The 21,203-nt window shown below is 48.1% G+C and overlaps 11 protein-coding genes across 11 annotated transcripts; 5 read left to right on the top strand and 6 right to left on the bottom strand.

The window, feature by feature from the left end:
* Nucleotides 1–385: 385 nt before the first annotated feature.
* C7M61_002783 (uncharacterized protein) lies at nt 386–1,300 on the top strand (the record flags this gene model as incomplete). Its single annotated transcript, XM_024858145.1, has 1 exon — nt 386–1,300. The coding sequence occupies one exon, from the start codon at nt 386–388 to the stop codon at nt 1,298–1,300; it is 915 nt and encodes a 304-aa protein (XP_024713551.1).
* A 307-nt stretch (nt 1,301–1,607) lies between these two features.
* PTC7 (type 2C protein phosphatase) lies at nt 1,608–2,729 on the top strand (the record flags this gene model as incomplete). The annotated part of the gene is made up of 1 exon (XM_024858146.1): nt 1,608–2,729. One exon carries the CDS (start codon nt 1,608–1,610, stop codon nt 2,727–2,729), a length of 1,122 nt encoding a protein of 373 aa, XP_024713552.1.
* Nucleotides 2,730–2,765: 36 nt separating this feature from the next.
* On the bottom strand, nt 2,766–5,801 carry C7M61_002785 (uncharacterized protein; the record flags this gene model as incomplete). Its single annotated transcript, XM_024858147.1, has 1 exon — nt 2,766–5,801. The coding sequence occupies one exon, from the start codon at nt 5,799–5,801 to the stop codon at nt 2,766–2,768; it is 3,036 nt and encodes a 1,011-aa protein (XP_024713553.1).
* A 414-nt stretch (nt 5,802–6,215) lies between these two features.
* On the bottom strand, nt 6,216–7,271 carry C7M61_002786 (mitochondrial 54S ribosomal protein mL38; the record flags this gene model as incomplete). Its single annotated transcript, XM_024858148.1, has 1 exon — nt 6,216–7,271. One exon carries the CDS (start codon nt 7,269–7,271, stop codon nt 6,216–6,218), a length of 1,056 nt encoding a protein of 351 aa, XP_024713554.1.
* A 2,074-nt stretch (nt 7,272–9,345) lies between these two features.
* Nucleotides 9,346–9,903, bottom strand: CAP4 (Cap4p; the record flags this gene model as incomplete). Its single annotated transcript, XM_024858149.1, has 1 exon — nt 9,346–9,903. The coding sequence occupies one exon, from the start codon at nt 9,901–9,903 to the stop codon at nt 9,346–9,348; it is 558 nt and encodes a 185-aa protein (XP_024713555.1).
* An 832-nt stretch (nt 9,904–10,735) lies between these two features.
* On the top strand, nt 10,736–12,151 carry C7M61_002788 (uncharacterized protein; the record flags this gene model as incomplete). The annotated part of the gene is made up of 1 exon (XM_024858150.1): nt 10,736–12,151. One exon carries the CDS (start codon nt 10,736–10,738, stop codon nt 12,149–12,151), a length of 1,416 nt encoding a protein of 471 aa, XP_024713556.1.
* A 477-nt stretch (nt 12,152–12,628) lies between these two features.
* Nucleotides 12,629–13,262, top strand: COX6 (cytochrome c oxidase subunit VI; the record flags this gene model as incomplete). Its single annotated transcript, XM_024858151.1, has 2 exons — nt 12,629–12,786; nt 12,980–13,262. The coding sequence occupies 2 exons, from the start codon at nt 12,629–12,631 to the stop codon at nt 13,260–13,262; spliced, it is 441 nt and encodes a 146-aa protein (XP_024713557.1).
* A 659-nt stretch (nt 13,263–13,921) lies between these two features.
* Nucleotides 13,922–14,936, top strand: C7M61_002790 (uncharacterized protein; the record flags this gene model as incomplete). The annotated part of the gene is made up of 2 exons (XM_024858152.1): nt 13,922–14,907; nt 14,933–14,936. The coding sequence occupies 2 exons, from the start codon at nt 13,922–13,924 to the stop codon at nt 14,934–14,936; spliced, it is 990 nt and encodes a 329-aa protein (XP_024713558.1).
* A 50-nt stretch (nt 14,937–14,986) lies between these two features.
* On the bottom strand, nt 14,987–16,147 carry C7M61_002791 (uncharacterized protein; the record flags this gene model as incomplete). Its single annotated transcript, XM_024858153.1, has 1 exon — nt 14,987–16,147. The coding sequence occupies one exon, from the start codon at nt 16,145–16,147 to the stop codon at nt 14,987–14,989; it is 1,161 nt and encodes a 386-aa protein (XP_024713559.1).
* A 113-nt stretch (nt 16,148–16,260) lies between these two features.
* Nucleotides 16,261–17,067, bottom strand: PGA33 (Pga33p; the record flags this gene model as incomplete). Its single annotated transcript, XM_024858154.1, has 1 exon — nt 16,261–17,067. One exon carries the CDS (start codon nt 17,065–17,067, stop codon nt 16,261–16,263), a length of 807 nt encoding a protein of 268 aa, XP_024713560.1.
* A 1,474-nt stretch (nt 17,068–18,541) lies between these two features.
* C7M61_002793 (uncharacterized protein) lies at nt 18,542–20,035 on the bottom strand (the record flags this gene model as incomplete). The annotated part of the gene is made up of 3 exons (XM_024858155.1): nt 18,542–19,074; nt 19,568–19,970; nt 20,018–20,035. The coding sequence occupies 3 exons, from the start codon at nt 20,033–20,035 to the stop codon at nt 18,542–18,544; spliced, it is 954 nt and encodes a 317-aa protein (XP_024713561.1).
* Nucleotides 20,036–21,203: the final 1,168 nt, after the last annotated feature.

Genomic DNA, 21,203 nt, shown 5'->3' on the forward strand with positions numbered 1-21,203 from the left:
TGGGGTAGTTGGCAAGAAGCGAAATGAAGGGGTGTTCTCTGACGATGTCGGCGGTGAAAGAAGGGGTCTTTTGTAGAGTGAAAAATTCCGGACCTCGGCACGTGACCTGGATCGACCCTTACAATTCCTACCCACGAAGCTTGATCAAAATAATACAAGCCAAATTCGGCATTTCTGACTTCAATATGGTCACAAACAGACTATACTTACCCCACAATAGGCTCTGGAGAAGCTGTCACTTCCTGATTCGGAGTGGCTGCGAAACGCACCTTGCAGGAATTTTGCAGCCATTTCTGAGACAGAAGGTCCAAGACAGCATGCTGGGGTATGATGGATAAATAGTAATGCCCGGGCTTTCTTTCTTCCTTTTCGGAAAATGCGCTTCATGAGGTACCCTGACGAAAACGAACCAAGCGATCTTGCGAGTACAATAAAGCTGCTGATGGAGCTGGCAGATTGTGAGAGAGACATCTTTCTGCCTATATTTGAGCATGGTGATACTCACATCTATGAAACGAAACAAGAGGAAGACGTCGATTCAGACACGGAGGAGAATTTGAGTACAGCTGACGAAGAAGAAGACGAAGACGAAGAAGAACTACATGTTCCTCCAGAATCAGATAAAGTGAGGTCCCCAGCAGACATAGCAGAAGGAAGCTTTTTCTGGCTTCCCGGGTACGATTTGACATTTTCATTCCCTTACATCACCGGCCTCCCTCACGTTCCCACCATGTACATTCGCCTCATCCGCTTCATGAGGTACCACTATTTGAAAGTCGAATGGTTGGTGGGTCGTAGAACAGCACGATTAGTGTCATGTCTCTGGAACGCCCACAGACGCCGAAACGAGTACCTCGACCTGCGTTCTCCCGGAGATACTTCCGAGCCCATCATCGAGGTCGGAATGCTTGAGGAGTTCATCCTTTCGGTGATGAAGACGACCTTGCTCCTCAACGGCATAGACCCTGCAGCACATCGTGCCGAAATGGAAAATGACGATGATGAGGGCTACGACGCATCAGGCGAGCTGGATGACGATCTCACGCCTGTGACGCTGCCGGAAGCCACCGACTGGGAATGGCGTTTGGACAACCTGCCTTTGATAGACGATCTTTGCCAGACTCCATACGGATTTCGCAGCCAATCGCCGATTGGACCGGAGCGTCTTTGTCGAAACCAGTCAGACCAGGAGACGATGCAAGAGATCATTGACGAGGTGGAGCGTGGAGCCAGCTTGCAGCGAAAATTCAACCAGAACCGTGAATCGCTATTGGCCGCTTTGGACCCTAGACGGTTATAAGTGCCCATTGGCTGCAAACACTCTACGTCACACACCCAGATACCACCCCCGCCGTAGACCATTAAGATTTACATTTTCAATAAAAAACAAAAATCTAGTTCCTCTCGTCCCTATGCAAGTTCCGCCAGCGGATCTGATCAACCTATTGTCTCCTCGAGCTTCTTCCTGTAAGCACTCCCGCACCAATATCAACACCACCTACATCCTCAGCCAAGCCAGAAACCCCTAGCGACCCGTTCCCCGCTATCTCCTTTTCTGTCCCACTGTGTGCATGCGCGTGTACTTGCTTTTCTGCTTCCTACTCCCCATGCTCTTATCGGCGCTCACCAAGAGAGCCCTTCTTGGCTCTGCCAAGTACTCAGCTGAGCCGGCTGCTCTCAGACGCTTCATTTCGTTTTCGCCATTTGCCAGATCCTCCGATAACGCAGCTTCCAACAACTACTCGTCCGATAAGCACTGGAGCTCGGGGGAGCAGGGGCCCTCGTCTGAATCGCCCAATTCATCTTCCACAGGAGCTGCCTCCCTGGCCTCTGCGTCATACAACTACGACAAGGGCTCGATAGACCGAATCGTCAACTTCAATGTCGCCGTGGCGTTCCAGCCCAAGAATAGAACAAAGTCCAATGTGTTTACAAGAAACAAGAAGCTCTCGCCAGCCGAGACATCGCCCTCTGGTGAAGACAACCTTTTCGTCTCACAGCAATCCTCAGACGGCTACTTTGCTTTAGGCGTGGCCGATGGTGTCGGCGGCTGGGCTGAGGCTGGCTACGATTCCTCTGCAATTTCCAGAGAATTGTGCCATATCATGAAGACCGTGTTCGAGACCGGTGAGACCGGCCACAGCGTCACCCCAAAATCACTCCTCTCAAAAGCATTCCAGGACGTCATGGCTTCGCCTAAGGTCGAAATCGGCGGAACCACAGCTTGTCTCGGTATTTTCGCCCCCGACAGGAAGCTCAAGGTCGCCAACTTGGGCGATTCTTGGTGTGGTGTGTTCAGAGACTATAAGCTTGTGGAAGAGACCCAATTCCAGACCCACAACTTCAACACTCCTTACCAACTAGCCAAGATTCCACAGCATATTTTGCAAGAGGCTGCTCGCCAGGGAAAGAGCTACATCACAGACACACCAGCCATGAGCGACGAGTACGAATGGCAACTCGAAAAGGGCGATCTTGTGCTTTTCGCTACTGACGGTGTCACAGACAATGTTGTGCCGCAGGACATTGAGGTCTTCTTGAGAGATAAGAAAGAAAAACAGGCTACTTTGCCAGACACAGCTACAAGTCTTGTGAGTGAGGTGGTGAAGGTGTCGAAGGATCAAGATTTCCCTAGCGCATTTGCCCAGGAATTGTCGAGGCTCACGGGACAGAAGTATTTGGGTGGAAAAGAGGACGATGTGACCGTTGTGTTGGTCGAAGTGTTATAAATAGATAAATTAGACGAATGAAAATAACTGTATTGGCTATTGATCCATGTTGTTGATCAACCGGATGATCTTATCTCTGTTTGCCTTTTGAGCCGCCTGCTCTCTCACCACCCTGTTGACGAAATTGTTGTCTGAGGGTAAATGCATCTCCTTGACGCTATTCTTTTTAGAAAGGAAATTAAATTTGACTCTACCGTCAGGGGAGTTCAAATTGGATGACCGTTCATTTTCGGGAGTAGCATTGACAAAGTTGGAGGGAGCAGGAACTTTGAAATTACCCTTGGGGCGAGCTTGTGATATATGAAGCGACTCCTGTAAAGCATCTCGTATTCCAGCATCGATCGTGTCAGCAAATCTCTTATCTTCTTCTTGCTGTTTCCATGGCGCTAAACCATCCTCGTCTTCATCCAGGTCTTGGCCAAGGTCTTGTGTAGTTTCTTCGTCATCTAAATCATCCTCATCCTGGAGCTCATCATTTTCGTCATCACTATTTTCAGTAGTTGCTTCTTCATCCTCATCCTCAAACTGCTGATCAACGAGTTCGTCGTCACTTCCGACAGACGAGTCGTCATCATCTGAGAAGTCATATTCATCCTCATCCTCATCCTCTTCATGATCTGATTCGACAAATATCGACTTGTCTTGTTTGGGAGCATCCTTTTGCTCCGTGTTGAACTTTTGAAGCAAAGATAGCGCAAGCATGGGGTTATCCAAAGCGGGTTGTATGTACATCTTGGAATAAACATCACGCACGGCGAAACTCACCTCTTGTGGGAGCGGATGTTTTTTGGTCAGCACGTAGTACTGGAAGAAAGTAAGGAAACCTTCCATAGACTTTGTACCGCCCACTAGAAGACGTGCCCTATCAATTTTCGAGAAACTGATGTTATTTATGAGGGCACAGCATAAACTTATCCTGAAGTAGTTATCATTGAGATCAATATCAACTCTAGAATTTGGTAAAGGAAGGTTATTTGCATGTCCCAAAGTCACGACCTTATAGAGTAGGTCTATTATGCAACGGAAATCAATTATGCTTGCTGTGAAGAGAGCTGCAAAGAACCTCATCTGTGCAACTCGAGCCAAATTCTGCCTGTAATCATTGAGCTCTAACCCTCTTATCACCTTCTCGGTTAATGTATCGATGATTAGAGGTATGCAAACGTTGTCGGATCCAAGACGTCTTAAAACTTTAGCGTATAGATGAAGCTTATCGAGTCCAAGCTCCTCAGGCTTCAGGTAGAGTTCGACGAAAATGTTTCGAGCCTCGGGGCAGCCCTGAAAATTGATTTTTGAAAGGAAGGCAGATGGAAGTTGAGATTTGTTCTTCCAGAGCACAAATCTCACCATGTGCGTGATGAAATCTTCAATTGGTGACAACTCCACCGCCACGTGTTTTATTTTACTTTTCGTAGCAGTAAATGAGTTCACAATCAAGAACATATTACGCAATGATAATTTTTCATTCACTGATAATCTTGAAGACTTGGACTGTTTGCTCAAAAGAGAAAGCATCTCACGTGTGGTTTCCTGGTAGTCGGGTTCAAACAAAAGGAACTTACCGCAACGCTCATAAAAGATCAGCAAGATGTCAGCATTGTTGGTACCCTCAATGTTAAGCGTGAGTCTTCGTATCTTATGGAACACAACATGTGTTGGGATGAGCTTGAACTTCACGAGCTCTATGAAGAACGACAAGTTCTTGAAGTTTATAACATCCCTGTAGATCAGAGACCTAAAACCCCTGTCTAGAGCATCAATGAGCTCTGTTATAAGCTCTGGGAAAAGTGATTCGTTGATCTTGAGAAACCTCGCAAACAAGTTCACATTATCTATCTTCTTCACTTCAAGAAAAAATCGTAGAAGTCGGTTCTGTGTCGCTTTGGTTTGCGGTATTAATGTTTGCAATTCGCAAGTAAGCTTGTTAATGTCGTCCTCAGATGTGGCATTTTCAAGCTTTTCTAGCCAATGAGCCACCATTTCACCCTCGGTGAGCTTGGCGTATTCTTTTTTCTGTAGATCACGGCTTCCGAGTTGCACGGCCTCTTCTGCAGTTGGTACTTTCAAATAGAAGTTTCTTTCACGTTGGTCCTCCCACCAGCCTTGAGCATCGTCATCGGTGCTTGCTTTGACGACAACATCAGACTCATTAGCAGCTGGTTCGCTGGAAAGGTCTAGCTGGGGAAGCTCTGTGTGTAGCAATTCCGCTAAAACTGGGCAGCCATTTTTGAGTGCTTCAACCACCTTTGTCTTTTCCTCTAACTCTTGCTGGATGTCATCAAGCACCTTACCTGTACGGATCATGGCCTTCTTGTTTCTGAGATCGAGTGCCAATTTTTGTTTATGCAGAGTTTCCCAAAGTTTGACGGACTTTTCGAAATACATATTGCATATTTGTTTGACGAGATTGAGTGTATCGCTTTGTAGGAGCGAATTTTCGCCATCATCAAATATAAATGCATATCTCTTCAACCATGATATCAAGATAGGAAGAGCATATGCTTTAGTGAATTGATATGATAGGGTATCCTTGAGCAAAGGAATAATGATCGGATCGTCTGGATGCTTTGTAAACAATTTTAGGGAAGCAGACGATAGCAGTTCATGGTCACACTGTTGTAGAGAAGGTGCGACTCCAGTCAAGTGAAATTCAGTGATAATCTTTAAAAGCAGCCTCTGTTTAGGGATAAGATCTGGTTGCTCTTTATCCACAAGTGCATTCACCACCTGCGATAAGTAGTATGGCGTAAATGGTAGATTGAGACGCTGATGAAGGGCAGAGACTATCTCTGTTGTAGGTAGTATGTCATCATTTTTTGAAACTTTCATGGTACCTTCAAACAAGGGATTGACGATTTCTGCCAGGTATTTTTCCAAGCTCAATGTCTCCACATCCTTGAGTACATGCTTGAATTGATCGGCGTTCAAAGCAGTTCTGAGCTTCTTCACGAAACCTGTGTTTTTCTTCAAACTCAGGTCTTGTTTCGCTGCAAGCTTGTAGACCAGTTCACCAGTCCAGGCCCTCTCATTGAGTTCACGAAGCTCTAGGCGTCGCGTGATATCATTGGACATGAAATTGAAGAATACCAGAGTTGGATCGGTGAAATAGTAGGTGGGTATTGTTTGAGCGGGTGCAGGAAACTGGCTTGGGGTGTTGCTTGAACACAGCTCTTCACAATGATGATGCTTGAAGAGGGTTTTACGACGTAAAAAAATTAAACAAAATCAAAACATCTATTTTTCTTCTTCTCGCAGGGAATTCAATTTAAGTTTCGCTAAAAGTATGGAAGAAAGGTGGACTTGTTGAATCTTGATATATGCTGCAGAACTTGGAATTCGCATACATCTGCTAGGTCTGAAAGAACTCAGAAAAAACAGATGGAGATTTAAAATCACAAAAGAGTTTTGCAATCACTTCTTCTACGTTCAAGAACCCCTCTAACTATCTTAATCCTTTGTACATTGGTGCCTGGACAGGCATGCTATTTACACAAGAGGCTTGATGCCTCTTACTCTTCTGAAAACACGGCCCTGTGGAAGACCAAAGTTTGCCCTAGTCTCGTTGACAGATCTGTCAAACACTTGTCTCCAGACATGGGCGCCTACAGCAGTGAGACCATTAGTTTCGGCGAATTCTCTGATGTCGAAGTTTTCCGTGTTGTACGACAAAGTGTCAAGCTTCTTCGTCTGTCTGAAAACCCACAAACAGGCTCTCTGCTTCTGAGCATTCTTTTCGGGCAAAAGAGGCGTGTACTGCTGGAACACGAATTGTGGGTTGGCCAAGAGCTTAGCTGGGGTGATGGCGTTGTCGGTGTAAGTCAATGGAACGTTTTGCAAACCGTAGTGGAGTGTGGTCTTGAAAGAGTTTCTCTCCAAGTCTGGAGTGTCTGGGTTGACAATCACGGCTGTATAGAGACCCAGGTCGTGGTCAGCGGCGTTGAACTCTTGGACCTCGATGGTTGGAGGAATGGAAACAGCAAAAGCAGGCAAAACAGTGCCCGGCGTGATGTCTCCAGCAAACTCTTCTCTCGAGTTGTGGCCAAATCTCACCTTGACATCCACCTTGGGGTCTAAAGTGGGCATGGTGTCTGGGATGACATGTAGCGTTTCCAATCTTTGCATGGTGACCATGAGATCGTGGGCCTTCCACTTTTCCTCTGCAAGACGTCTGTAGGCGGGGATGGAAAGATCGGCCTTGCCGTTTTCAAAGTTGTGGAGCACCTCGGGGTTCTTGATTTCTGCCTTGACCAAGAGCTCTTCGCTTCCAGAGCCCTGGGCCTCCTTGTATATGCTCTCCGCCTCGTTCTCCAAAATGTCGTAAGCCTGTTGAAACGTAGGGTCGATGTGCAAAGGCGAGTGGTACGACTTTTTGTGGGACTCGATGGTGTATGACTGTGGGCCGTCGTTGGAAATGCCTTTAAAGAGATCACTCTTGATCTTGTCGTTTGGAATCTTCAAGGAAGGCGACCGGCTCTGAAAGTCGTTCCACACTCCCCACGTTCTGGCCTTGGAGGCGAACCCACGAGTGAATCTGGCGCTCATTGGGTTGTGGTGTTGGATACTGGGTTGGTGAAGATGGGTCCTGAAAATTTCGGCCCTGGTTCTGAGACTTACGCACGACCCACCTAACGGGACCAGTAGTTCGATAAAGGGCGGGATGGAAGAGAATAGGAAAAATAAAATCAGGGTGGACTAAAGAAATTCCAAAATTCAGGGAATACCAAAAAAGGCGGGTTTTTTTGGTGGTCCAATGTGGATGAGCAGTTGGGTGGAAGAATGGGTCTTTCGCAGCCAGACCAGTGAGAACTGAAGTATTGCAAGAAATGGCGACAAGATGACGAGAAAAACGTTTACTTCTTCAAATTTCCTATTTTGACACTGAACTCGTCCTAGGTCATAGTTTGATGAATTTGCTCATCTGTCGATGTAACTTTCCTTTCCTGTCTTGCAGCCATATACCCTCAATGGACCATGAAGTCACCACCATTTACCACAAACCTAGTCAATATCACCAAACATACAGATCAACTCAAAAGCCCTGAACCTCCCTGACCACCCCCTACTGCCGTCCATAAATACCATGCATTAATAAATAGCGTGAGAACCGCTCTGACCGCCAGGGCCACCGATTCGACATGTCAGGCTGAAGTCACCAATTACTTCTGACTTCAGACTCAATCCACCGCCCATAAAGGCAACTTCCAACCTATTCTTCTTCAACTTCCATAACTTCAACTTTCCTCTTGCAGCCAGGCAAGATCGGGATGCCGCGCTGCGACAGTCCATTATTTGCACCCAAATGCCCCGGCCCAAATGCCTAACCCCATACTTCTGACTCAATTGCAGATTCGAAATCCAGGCCTAGAGCCTGAAACATCACTTGCACTCGTCCTGGGAAACAACGATCCGGGGCGTGTCGAGCTGCCACAGACTGGCCCACATGCTCCGGTCGATAGCGGGAAAAAGCCCCGGCACCACTGGGTTTTCGTCCATGGTGGGTGCACTGGCGGTAGGCCAGCTTTTATCTCTTCACGGCTGCCGCACTGGGCCCGGCACCGGGCGCGCGGGTCCGTCAGCGGACAAGGCGATTTGCCATAACCGTGGGGGTATTTTTGGAGATAAAAACTTTGGGGGACAATCTGGGCTTTGGCGGGTGATGGTGGAGCAACTCTTTTGAAGTTTTTGTTAAGTAGTTCTGAAAACTCAGCTTGTGGCTGGCCTACCACCGGTCTGACTCAGTGCGACTCAGTGCCATGCCGTGGCATGCCAAGCGCTGCCGCCAGATGCCTCGCTAAATTAGCCAGGAGCCTCACGCCAGCAGGCACACCTAAAGGGCGTTATTCTCACGATTTTGAGGCAATTGGCCCCTCCACCTGAGCGCCGTGAGCCGTTGAGCTTATCAGTGCGGCGTTTTGTGCGGCAAGTGTCAGAGCCACGGAATTCTGGGGCTCCTGGCGCACTGGCTGCAAACAGTGCCGTAGGGAAGAGGCCAGAGAGGTGGGACATCTGATAGATGAAAATTCAGAATTTGAGGGCAAGTAGCCAGATCCAAGCCTGGAATTACATAATTCATTAAGTTCTGCCTCTTATACTTTCTGCCCTCTTATTTTCTCCCCTGTTGCTTTAACTCTCCATCGCTATTCAACCGGTGGGGGTGGGGCCGCGCAGAGCACTGGCTAAAGATCAGATGACCTTGCGGCCCCGACGGCTTCGGTGCAGCTGCGGTGCCGAAGGTTCTGGGGAAGCTTTTCGTTTTGACGGGTCGCTGTGGAGGGGAAGGTCATGTTGTGGCGACTCGGTCTTTGGCGTTTGGTTTGGTGAGGTTTGGCGATTGAGTAGCGCCGCATTTCTAGAGAATGCCGAGATCACCCTGGTATGAGCAGCCACGGCGACACAATAATCATTATATGAGCAATTATTGTAGACGGGCCATTGCCGCTGCCGCTGCCGAGCTTAAGCTTTTTGTCCATGGCGAATCTCCCGTTGTTTTGAAAGTACCGTGTTTTCATGTAAGAGGTGCTAAGTCCTTGGTCCGTAGACTTGAGTGACAAACAGTCCCAACGGCTCCCCAACGGCCCCCAGCAAATCCCCCAATATGCAATTAAATCACCTAACGCTACCCCTTGTGGTCGGAGTTCACATTGTGGGTCAACTTCAACAACTCGCTCTGGAGCGCCATGGTGTAGTCTCGAAGCTCCCGGTTCTCCCGCTGCAAATCATCAATCTTCTTGTGCAACTGCAGCATCTCGCCCACCCGGGCCTCCAACTCTTTCAAGTACTTCTCTCTTCTCTGTCGGAAGGCCCGCTGGGCGTTCCTGTTCTGCACTGCTCTTTTTGTACTCGACACCTTCTTTCTTGTGCCAGTAAGCGACTCATCCACGCCGTCCTCAGAGGTGCCTTCGATAGGACTGTTTTCGGAAAGCCGGGAAGGATTCAACTGGGAATTGAGCGCATTTACAGAAACGGTGGAATGCACCGTGGGAGACGCTGCATGCTGGCTTGTGGACGCTGTAACGTGAGCCGGTGGTTGGGGAGAACCCAGGGAGTTCTGGGGCTGGGCGGGGACATGGGAAACGACAAAGTCGTTTTCGGACGAGCGGAAGGCGTGGTCGGTGGCCAGCGCCCGGAACCCGGTGTCGATGTCTTCGGAGTCTTTCCAGTAGGGAGGGTTCATGAGCGCAGTGGTTGCAAATGTGAAATGCACTGTGTTATGTAAGACAGAGACGTTTCTGACAAATCGCACCTGAGGAATTGTGCCGCGCACGACCAATGGTGGTTACGACTTGCCATGTCTGGCGTGCTGCGTCACGGACGCATGAGCAAGCAGGGTACGTCTTTTGAAGCTAGATAAAGCGTACAATGGATGCATCACGTGATGTGTCGCCAGATCGGTCTCGGCTAGTGGCCTTCGCATACGTTTGGCCCATTTTGCACCCAGAGCAGGCACATTCGCACTGTGGGCTGTCCTGCAGGAACCACCAGTTGCACCCATCTGACCACCCGGCAACAAGGCCTTGGAGGCCGTAGAGAAGAAGAAAAAAAGTAGAAAGTAAAAATCCCAGGGCGAATTTACCCCTTTTATACTTTTCCAAAAATCACCATACTTACCCATCGGGTGACGGCACCGCCCGGGAAAACGAGCCTCGCAGGAAAAAAACGGCAGCAGCCTGCCTGAACCCTGGCACCCATCATAACCACAATATCCTGGCCCTGGCTTTTGTCCCCTGTGACCCCAGATTCAGGATATAAGAGAGGCCCGGAAACACATTTTTTTTCTTTCTCTTTACCAATTTTCCACGTCTCCACGGTCGGTTTTATATTTCTTCACATTCCGAGCCCAAGCCTGCCCTGCCGTTTTTCCTACCTCCTGTCTAACCACTTCTCGTTCCAGGCCTTGGCTTGCCAGAGTATATAAGGCACGAGAACCCTGGCACACACAAAAAAAAGGAAAACCAACAAAAACAAAAAAAAAAAGTTTAATTTTTTTTTTCCAAAAAGCGGCGGCAATGTTCTCTGCCTCCTCCTTCGCCGTGGACGGGAGACGACAGTCCAACTTCTTCCCGGCCTCGGATCATATGGGCCATCTCGGCTACGACTACAACACCCACACCAACTACGGGAATCCCGGTCTTGGCGACGACTTTTACGCCAACGAGATGTTCCACGCCGGTCTTCAAAAAACACCAGGTTTTGAAAAATTCAACAATTCGTATGGCCTGATGACACCCGGATGTGGGTTTGAGACTAGGCAGCCTCAGGAGCCGCTTGTTCTGCCCAATGTCCGTTTCTCGTCTAATTTGCTAGATACGCCGTACAATGGCTCGTTTACCGCTCCCACGTCCACCACAGTCACGCCTCGTTCCTCGGTGGCTCCCAAGGAGTTGCCTGATCTCAATCTTCGCAACCGTGATTTCATAAGAGACCACTTTGCACGGGACCAGGTCAACCGGGAATACACTTTCCGGGATCCAAGCCCATTGGGCAACAGGAGCTCCTTTTCGCTGCTGGGCAATGTCTCCGCCATGGATGTCAACAGGCTCAACCAGCTGATGAACAATCTCCAGTTGGACCAGCTGATGCACGGTGTTTTCAACCAGCGTCTCCTGGACCCTTTCAAGGACGTGGAGATGCCATTGAGCCGCTCGTCGATCTGGAGCACCAGCTCCCAGGGGTCCTTGCAGCCTTCTTATCATAACCACAATGCTGGTTATGGACAGACTCACTACAGCCACAAACCAAGCAGCCATATCAACATCAGCCCACCTGCGGCTCCTCTTTCTATGGCTGCTTCGTCAAGGCTGCGCTATTCTTCCGCCGTGGGCCCCTTTGACCCTCCATTGGAGTTTGACAGAAGAAAGGAAAACAGAAACTTCTACGCCGAGAAGCTCCACAGTCCGCCGTTTGTGCCCATTGAGGCTCGTGAGACGCCTCGTGAAGCGGAGAAGAGACCAGCAAGCAGAAAGTCTCTGGACGGGAGCGTCAAGAACGACACCAAGAGAAAGAAGCCTGCACTCTCCAACGTTGTGGTCAACTTTGGCCCCTTGGAAAAGGAACCTGTGCCGGCTATTTCCTCAAAGATCAGCCCTTACGCCCCATTGGCCAAGGAATGCAGCCGCTACGTCCTCGACAGCTGCTCGTTGAAGGACTACCCTGAGGACTTCTGCTCTACATTCTACAAGAGAAACACTCACGGGTACATGTTTATCCGGGAGCTGTCGAATTCGCTCAAAGTGAATGCCAGCGGGCCCAAGAGCTGGGTGACGCTAAAGATCAAATTAGGAGAGCAGGAGCAGCAGAAGATGAAGGTGGACGTGAAGAGACTCCCGGTGTGGAAGCCCATCAACCTCAACCAGCCCCACACGCTGCGCAAGGCTGTGCGCAGACGCAAGCCGCTCAAGAAACCCTCCAACCGCAGGCGGTAGACGATTAATTTAAAGGATAGTATTTATAGTTATATTGGTTTGTTGATGCACACTTGTAGGCATGCATGAAATTGGGTGCAAAAAAATGTGGATTGGAGAACCCGTACACCTATCGACCCATTAGGCGCATACACCCGTACACCAGCGAACACCACCAATTCCACACACTCAGGCTCGCGAAGATGCACGTCGCACAAGAATTGCCAACTTTCTATTGGCTGCAAGTTGCTGGGGTCCACAAGTAGGTAGTAAACAAGACAAAAAAAGAGCCATTTTGTAGAAAGGTCCCAGTGTGACATTTCCCGAATAGGCAGGAGGCGCCAAAAATTTCAATTAAGCCGCCGGGCCGGGAAATCAACTGACCACCGCTCCAAAAAGTGTGCTGTGCACGCCCGTGGTACGATTTTCAGGCGAACAAAATTAAACCTATAATTTAAAAGGTTCCTACCCACCAGTTGCCAAAACCCAGAAAAAATAATGTTTTCTTCCGTGCTTCGTTCCGCCGTCAGAGCTAATGTCCCTCGCTCGGTCGCCAGAACCGTCAGACCTTCCGTCTCCATGAGCCCCATCAAGATGACCTCTGTGAGAATGTACTCTGAGCACCACGAAGAGACCTTTGAGGAGTTCACCGCCAGGTATGTTGATTCCAGATATTGGAGGGTTTAGTTTGTTATTGGTGGATTTGGCATTCCCGGTGTTTGGTCAATTCTGTCAAATGTGGCCACCACAACACCTAGATACCATCGCATCAAAGATACAACTAGGCCCATCAAGACGCCCGTCTTTTCCCAAACCAAAGCATAATATACACAGCTTACTAACCGACAGATACGAAAAGGAGTTCGAGGAGGCTTACGACTTGTTCGAGGTCCAGAGAGTGTTGAACAACTCTTTCTCATACGATTTGGTTCCAGCCCCCTCTGTGATCCAAAAGGCTCTTGAGGCTTGCAGAAGAGTCAACGACTACCCCACCGCCGTCAGAACCTTTGAGGCTTTGAAGCACAAGGTCGAGAACAAGGAGCAGTACCAGGCTTACTTGGATGAGTTGAAGGAGACCAGACAGGAGTTGGGCATTGATTTGAAGGAGGAGTTGTACGCCGACGAGGCTTAAGAGCGCAGGACCATGAAACATCTCTAGACTGACTTTGGAGCGGGCATGGTTCCGCTAATTAGCATTGTGCAATAGATAAAAAAAGATCTATTCGAGACCTACGGGGCGGATTGCCCACTTGTAGATGTAGACGCAACGTCACTGAGGCTTTCAGTTGAATTATTTGTTGGAAGAGAAATTGCCAGGAGACTGCCATTGTTAGCAATTCAATCTAGCCAATGGTGGAGCACCTATTGCTTTTCGGAAAACGACGCTGATCCCTGGTCAATTTAGAATAGTGGTGATATTCTAGCCCAATTTTGCTTGATTATAGTAAAATATCACAATCGGTATAATCAAAGTTTGGTCACAAGACGATTTCTTCGTGCGATCCCCTGGTGAGCTTGACACAGCACTCGATACACCTTGATAATTCGCCAAAAAATTCAACAGAGCCAATTGACGCCCGGCTTTTTATATGATTATAAAAATATAGTTTAAGACGGCTCCCATCATGTTTGAAAGTAACGCCATTTTGGAACTCCTGCATATAGGCTCCCAAGTATCAACACTTTTGGCTTAACGGTCGATCATCTTCCACGAAGTCCCTGCCTCATTCCAGGCTGCTGATACCCACGTCTTTTGCATTGTCATACGCATACATATAAAACCACTCTGTCATGCTAAGCTCTTGGATCCGAGCTCAGCTCAATCCAGGTTTTCTAAATACTTCAAGACAACAAGAACAAGAGCATCATGTGAATTTAAGAGTTCCTGAATCACCAGCGCTTCCGCGTGGCATGGACGAATCTGGCCGTGGTGTCTCTAAAGTTGCTACTGACGAGAACGATGAGGAGGATCTCACTCTCCAGGACTTGTTTCCTACAAACCCAAATATGTTACTTCCGCATTTGAGACCAATCATGCCAGCTGCAGACAATACTGTAGCTGTTGCTTCTGTCATCACTCTCAATGCGTTGTTTGGACTTTCATTGATGTGTCGCCGTGTTCCTCGCTTCGGTGAGCTGCCTGTCATGAGCCGTATCTATCTGCTTTCTAGAAAGGCCATTGGTCTGCTAATGTTCACAGCATCTGCCATTGAGGGTATGCGATGCGGCATTTCGTACGACCCTTGGTACGAGGAGGCCCGCGAGTGGCGTGAATGGGCCATCAGAAACGGTGACAATCCAGGATGGTGGTTTGGTGCCATTCAATGGTACGAGCCTATGTCCAAGGACTACTGGATGGCCCTTCTTAACAAAAGGGTGCTGAACATGCGTTTGGCCAGAAGAGTTGCTCAGAGACCAACACCAGGCGTCTACATGTCCGATAGAGGAGACGGCATTGGCGTCCGTTACGAATTGCCTAACTGGAACGACTTTGTGGGTATTTACGAGGAAATGAGGACCCGCAACGAGGAGATCCAGGCAAGACAGTTGGGCAAAGATTTCAAGAATGTCACAGAGCTCAACAAAGCCGAAAGAGAAGATAAAAGGCTCGAAAGAGAGATTGCAGAGGAGAAAGCGCTCGCTGAGGAAGGTTACGAGTACGAGCTGCCTCGTAGAACTGAGGTGATCAATTTCCCTGCGTCGCTCACGAAAAACCACTGGCTCGCCAGCGATGACTACTTCGCCAAAGTGTGGACCCAATGTGATCCATGGTGGGAGTTGTCACAGGAGATCATCAGAGAGCTGAGAACCATTCCTCGCAGCTACATGAGAGACTCTTATCATTAGTCATTCTATTTACACTTGTTGGGAAGGCTCAATGAGCTCCTCGGCCCACTTGAGCGACTTCTGGTTGGATCCATTCAATTCAGGAGCATGAAGCTTCTTCAAGTGCTCTCTCCAAATGATGTCTGCTGGATCCTGGTCTGGCTCCACCCACTCAAAGCCATCGCCTCCACTCATCCAGTACGCTTGCATCTTCAAGTCCTCCATGTTGTCCTTGGGCTCGAGCAAGCGCACCTTCTTTCCTTCCCTATTATACTTGGCGACCGGGTTTTTGCCCGTATCTAGCGAGTCGTCCTTTCTGCATAACTCCTCCACCAACGGTGGTGAGTTTTCAAGTCCTCCATTGAGCCACAAGTCTGCCTGCATCACCTTGGCGCACATGTTCATCTCGTCTGCATGCTTATACCAGTGAGTGTAGAAGGTGCCCTTTTGCCAGGTCAAGAAGTCGCCTCCGGCGGCACTCTTTTGGCGGCCAAAACGCACAATGGTGACGAAGAAACTCGAGTTCAATATATAGGTCAAGATCATGGCATTTATCGAACCCAAGTGTTTCCATGTAGGCGAGAGCCAACCCCAGTCGATCACTAGATTGACACCGTACTTGGAGAAAAACGTGATTCCGATCGCCGTGGCTGCAAGTTTGTAGATACCACGACGCATCTCACTATCTTTTTGGGCAATGTAATTAGGGTGGCCAGTGGTGATGTCAGTGATTTTCAATGCATTTTGAAGGTCGCCGTCAAGCAAACTATGACGGAATGGAATTAGCGCCGTTTTCTTGTCAATCACAGCTTTTGGGTTTCTTTCGTAGAATGTCAGAATAATCTGTGTTGCCCAAGTTGGTGGGAGCTTCAAGAGGAGCACTTTTTTCAATAGGTCATTGTCAAACTTGACATTCTCATTAAGCAAGATTTGCTTGACTTCTTCTGAAAGCTTTTTGAATATAGGGTTGGTTTCGAATTTGTCGCTGTCGTGCACCTCCAGACGGAAATCTCTGCATGCCTTCAAGGCATCAAGAACGGTCTTTTCAGTAGGAGCCTTGTCCAAATGCTGATTTATCTTTGTGGTGAGATCTGTGAACGATGCAGGATATAAAAAGGGATTATTGAGGATTCGGGCGGAAGAATGAAGTCCTCGAAGGGTTGGGACCCTCACTCTATGAAGAAACATCATGGGGTTGAAGATATGCTTGAAGCGAGCAGAAGTAGTATCGGAGGAGTTCTGTGCAGGAAAATCAAACAGTTACACCAAACCGAACGTATATTTAGACTTTAAAAGAAAATTGTTTACAAAGCGAGGGCAATGGCTGCGAGACCGGAGAGAAGGCCGGGGACAGCAAGACCGTTTCTGGCACCACCTGCGGCGTACGACAGCGAACCGGAGCTTTCAGAGCCATCGGACGCTGGAGTAGCGGCAGCAGCCTGGGTCTGAGGAGCAGAGTGGCTTTTCATCGTTGTCACGTAGGAGAGCGTCAGGGGAGGGGCGATCTGGGTGGCAGCGATGGAGCCAGTGTATCCGGCTGGAGCGGTGTCAGCAGCAGCGGTGTCCGCGGCAGCAGCGGCAGTAGTGGTACCGGTGGTAGTGCCTGTAGCGGCATTTGTGTGTGTAGCAGACCAGGCGATGAGTTCATCGGCGTTCATGGACAGAGTTTGCTTGTAGATGGACAACTGGGAAGCGTTCATGGTAGCGGTGTTGACGGTGCCCGTGGCGGTGCCAGTTGTGGCCGTGGCGGTTCCGGTACCTGTGGTGGTGGTTCCCGTGCCAGTGGCTGTAGTAGCAGCAGCGGCCGCAGGGGTGGTTGCGGTGGTTCCGGTGGCAGTAGTGCCAGTTCCCGTGGTGGTGGCCGTACCGGTGCCGGTCGTGGCGGTGTTGGCGGCAGCAGCAGCCGGAGTTGTAGTTCCAGTGCCCGTGCCTGTGGTGTCAGTATTAGCACCAACAGCAGCAGCAGCAGTGGTAGGGGTATTTGTGGTGGTTTCAAGTTGCATTCCGGCCAAGTTAGCGGTATTTGTGGTTGTGGTGAAGCCGCCCCCGTTGATGGGAGCCACGCCTGCATCGGCAGCAAATGCCACTGCAAGAAGGTATAAAAAGAACATGATGTGTAGCGAAGGCCTTCAAGAAAGAAGTAGTTGATTCAGGGCTCGGATCAAATAACAAGGGCAGGCTTTGAGGCGCGCCACGAGGCTTAGATCACGTGCCGCGCCCCCCAGACCTGCCGTTTACCCCATTTTTGGCAATTTTGAAGAAAAGGGTTTTTGGGTTTTGAAAATTAAGCTTTTGGAGGCCCAAATGGGGCCGAGCTGACCTTGTGCGAGGCTGCTGGTGGGCAAATGGGGTAGTGTTTATCGTTGCTAGTGTGCCGCACGCGATGCATGAGCTCGTGTTTTTGGCGGCTTGAGCGTGGCTGTCCGCGGTTGCAAAATAAGGATGAAGATGAAAAAAGCAGAAAGGGAGTGGATTTTTGGGTAAAACTACTCGATATAGCTTTTTAGCGCTCGGGTTTTCGAATGAACCAATCGGCTGGGTGAAAAAAAATACAGGTTTCTCTCAGCGGGCGTAGGCTTAGCGGCTTGGCTGTTCTTGGCTTCTAGAAATGCGAGAAGAATGGGCAGTTAAGCTTCGACCGAGGCATTGTCGGGTGGTTTTGACAAACGGGAAAAGTAGCAATCAGGGGTAATTGGGGGAGGATTTAGGGTAAAGGAATTGTTGTTTCGGCTCTTTTGGTGGTACATTTTGTGTGCATACCTTGCTGAAGCGAGCTAGGATCGACGCAACCTTTGGAAGCGACTTTGCAGCGTAGGGTGGTTTTGGGGTATTAGGTTTTTTATTGATATTGGGACGAATTTGATGTTTTTGGGTCCCGAGGGGCAAAAATGAAGCGGCTCAGTGTCTTTTTCAATAATCTACGGCTGAATCTTTTCTTTGGAACAATAATATCACTCACCTGCTATGGCTCAAATATATCTTAAAACAAAATGTCTCTTTAAACCGATGTGCCGTTGGGTGCAAATTGAGCACCAGAAGCCGAAGACGGAGCAAGCAGAGAGGCTTATAGCACTTGTCTTGAAGTTTCTAAAACTACGAATAGAGAAACCTAAAGATATGCCATCCAATGCTTGACGAAGGTAAACTCATGCTACCTATGACCTCACTACCATAACAGAAGTAATGCTGTATAATCAGAGTTGTATTGTGTAGCCATTAGAGCAGCTTGGCATAGATTGTATATCATATTTACTCTTTGAAGATGAATCGGTGTGGGCTACATTAGCCCTTGTTTCAAATTGTCTTCTGCAATAGATACCTTGTAAAGTAGACCAACTACGAGGTAACAAGGCAGTGAAATAACTGTCCCAGACGTAGCAGTACACTGATCCAGGAAACAGTAAAAAATCCACGTGAACCACTTCACTGCCCCACTGGGCCTGCCATTCTCATATGTAAGACCTTCCTCTTGTGAACGATGGTCACCATCACACCCACCCTTCTCTACGACTCATTTCCAATTATATTTATTTTTTTCTTACTTTTATAAATTTTTTTCTTGGGGGAAGCGGAGCCCACAGGGCATCAGCACTCCTGGAGAACAAGGAACATGTTTCCCAGGGTCAAGACCTTATTCATGTCTTGAGAAGGCTCTCTGAACCCGCCGTTATTGTGCTTCATGCGTTTTCTAAACAGCTGAAACTTCGGCTTGAGGGTTGGAGCAGGAATTGGAACCGGCAGCGGAGAGGGGGAAGCTCTCTTTGGGCTCTTACGAAGCTCAATGGTTTGCCAGTCGCTGGTAGCCTTGAGGCTTCTGCGACGATTGGTAATCGATTCCTCTTCCTCGGGGAGATACGAACCGGGCATCACGAGGAGGGGTTCTGGGGAAGATGGGGAAATGGTTTCGGGGAAGTCGTACTCGTGGAAAGTACCGGGCACTTCAAGAGTTTCGGTCACAGCATCGCTGACAATCGAGTTCACTTGGGAGAAGTCCTCGATGAATTCTGCGGCATGGGCGGCAGTGTAAACGAAGCCTGTGAAAGACTTGGTAATGGCCTTGGAGGCAAGGGAAGCTGTAGCACTGAAAAAGTTGTAGTAGGCGTTCATCTCTGTAGTAGCTAATATGTTTGAATGTGGTGATGAAGAAAGAAAAAGGGAGGGAGAAAGGGCCTCTATTTATGTTCTTCTGGAGCTGTAATCCTGCCTCTGAGCTGGGGTTGTGGTCATCCACATGGTGTTGTCATTCATGGGTTTCTTGGTGTGGAAAGTCCAGCAGACCTAAATGGAAGGAAGAGTCTGGTGAAAAGGGGCAGTTTTTGGAAGAGGAAAGAGGAGGCCAAAGGAGAGAAAATTGTAGTGATTATTATTGTGTTACTCGTGCAATGGTCATCCATTCTCTTGTGTGCTAGGTTGCATTCCCTTGTGTGCTAGGTTGCGCTGTAATCAATCATCATCAACACCAACATTGTGGATCCAGGCACAATGAAGGGTACTCAGGCACGTTGGAATTATCCAGTGAATTTTATGATTAGAAACTCCAATCAAATTTCTGAGTAAAACTTACGATGTAGCATTTAAGATGAGTTCCTCAATTACTATACTAAATGGCACAGGAAGGTCCGTCGCCAACTTTCTGAAGTGCTATCTTGACACAACTGTCATTGGGTGCATCGCCTGCAACAATACCATACTCGTCAGTGAAGTAGTGGTAAGGGTCATTGAGCCGCTTACAAGCATAGAGCTGCTTTCCAATGTTGAAGCTGCCATCTGCATCAAAAGTAACATCACTTGGAGTCACTGAAAGTCCAACAGCAAGGAAATCCCCGTAGATTTCAGCCAACATGAAACCGACATTGGCTGGAAAGGAATTCTCATTTTGGAAAAGCACCTTCTTGTCAGCATCATAATTGAATTCCTGGCCAAGATTGTCGGACACGCCAAAGTAGCCAAAACCACCGCCTTCGTGAAGACCTTGGATTCCCTTACCGTTGAGCTCAGAGTTATCTGAGACAATCTTGAGGTTAAAGGTTTTAGCAGCGATAGCGAGGAAGCAAAAAGGACAAGAGAAGACAATTGCATTTTTAATTGATTGAATTAAAAGAAATATGGTTAATTTTGATCATTTTATAGTGGGAGCCATACGAATGTATGTTCTGTGTGTCACTGGAGAAGTTTCGATATTACTCCATGTGCATAAGTTCATGATAAATATAGAAGCCAGCGAAGGGAGCTTGACGTTTTTTTGCATAATCATGCTTAATACGCACAAAGCACTGATGCTACATGCGGCACGAATCGCTATTTTAACTTTTTGGGTGTTATCAAAAAATAATGCTTATCTATCATGAAACCAACCCTGGGAACGAGTCCCGTTGATTATATTTTTTTTTTTTTAACTGATATCTCTTTATTAGAGTAAAAGACTATATCTCTATAGATTATATAAAAATTTTACCGAATTACACGTCTATGTGACAGCAAGAGACCTAATCAACCCAGCATTGGAAAAGCTGAGTTGACCTCTTGATGTCACATAGCTATGCACCTGAAAGAAGGTGAGATGAAAAGGGGAAACGGAAAAAGGACAAACAACAAGAGGAGGTATTGCAGCCACTGCATGCCTTCTCTTTAAATGTTTCTCGATAATCCGTTGCCTCTTCTTCACCTCAACTTCCATCAAGGGGGGACTTCATGAAGCCGACTTCGAGAGCCGACTTCTTGGAGCCGACTTCATGAAAAGCCTCCCGAGAAAAAAAAATATATACTTACCAAATGTCGGTTTGATTGTGGACTGCTCATTCTGAAGAACCAAAAAGTAATGAAATAAAACTTTCCAGTTCCCCAGAAGCCCGACAGTGAGCCAATAGAAAGGCTAAAGGGAGTTTTCTTCCTGGAAAACATGAAGGTGACAAGTCGGCATCTCTCAAACTTCCTTTAGCACAATCCTTTCACGGCCGCCTGAATAGCTGACCGTGGTCCGGAGGAAAAAGTTCCAAAAATTAGACGATAATGCCGCCGAACTCAGTAGAAGGCCAGTCCAAATTGTGACTAGGTACCTTGTGGTCGCAAGTTAGTTTTCATCTCGAATTTGCTGTTGGGTTAGTAAAGGTGGATACTTCTTTGGATTGGGTTAGTGTATGCATTAGTTTTTCGTATGACCTGGGGAAGTCATTTTTGGGAAGGATTCTTGGGAAGTTCAATTGGGGGATTTTTTGGAAAGGATTCTTGGGAAGTTATGGGATTTGGG

Source organism: Candidozyma pseudohaemuli (assembly GCF_003013735.1).
Source record: "Candidozyma pseudohaemuli strain B12108 chromosome Unknown scaffold00006, whole genome shotgun sequence".
Taxonomy (NCBI): Eukaryota; Fungi; Ascomycota; class Pichiomycetes; order Serinales; family Metschnikowiaceae; genus Candidozyma; species Candidozyma pseudohaemuli.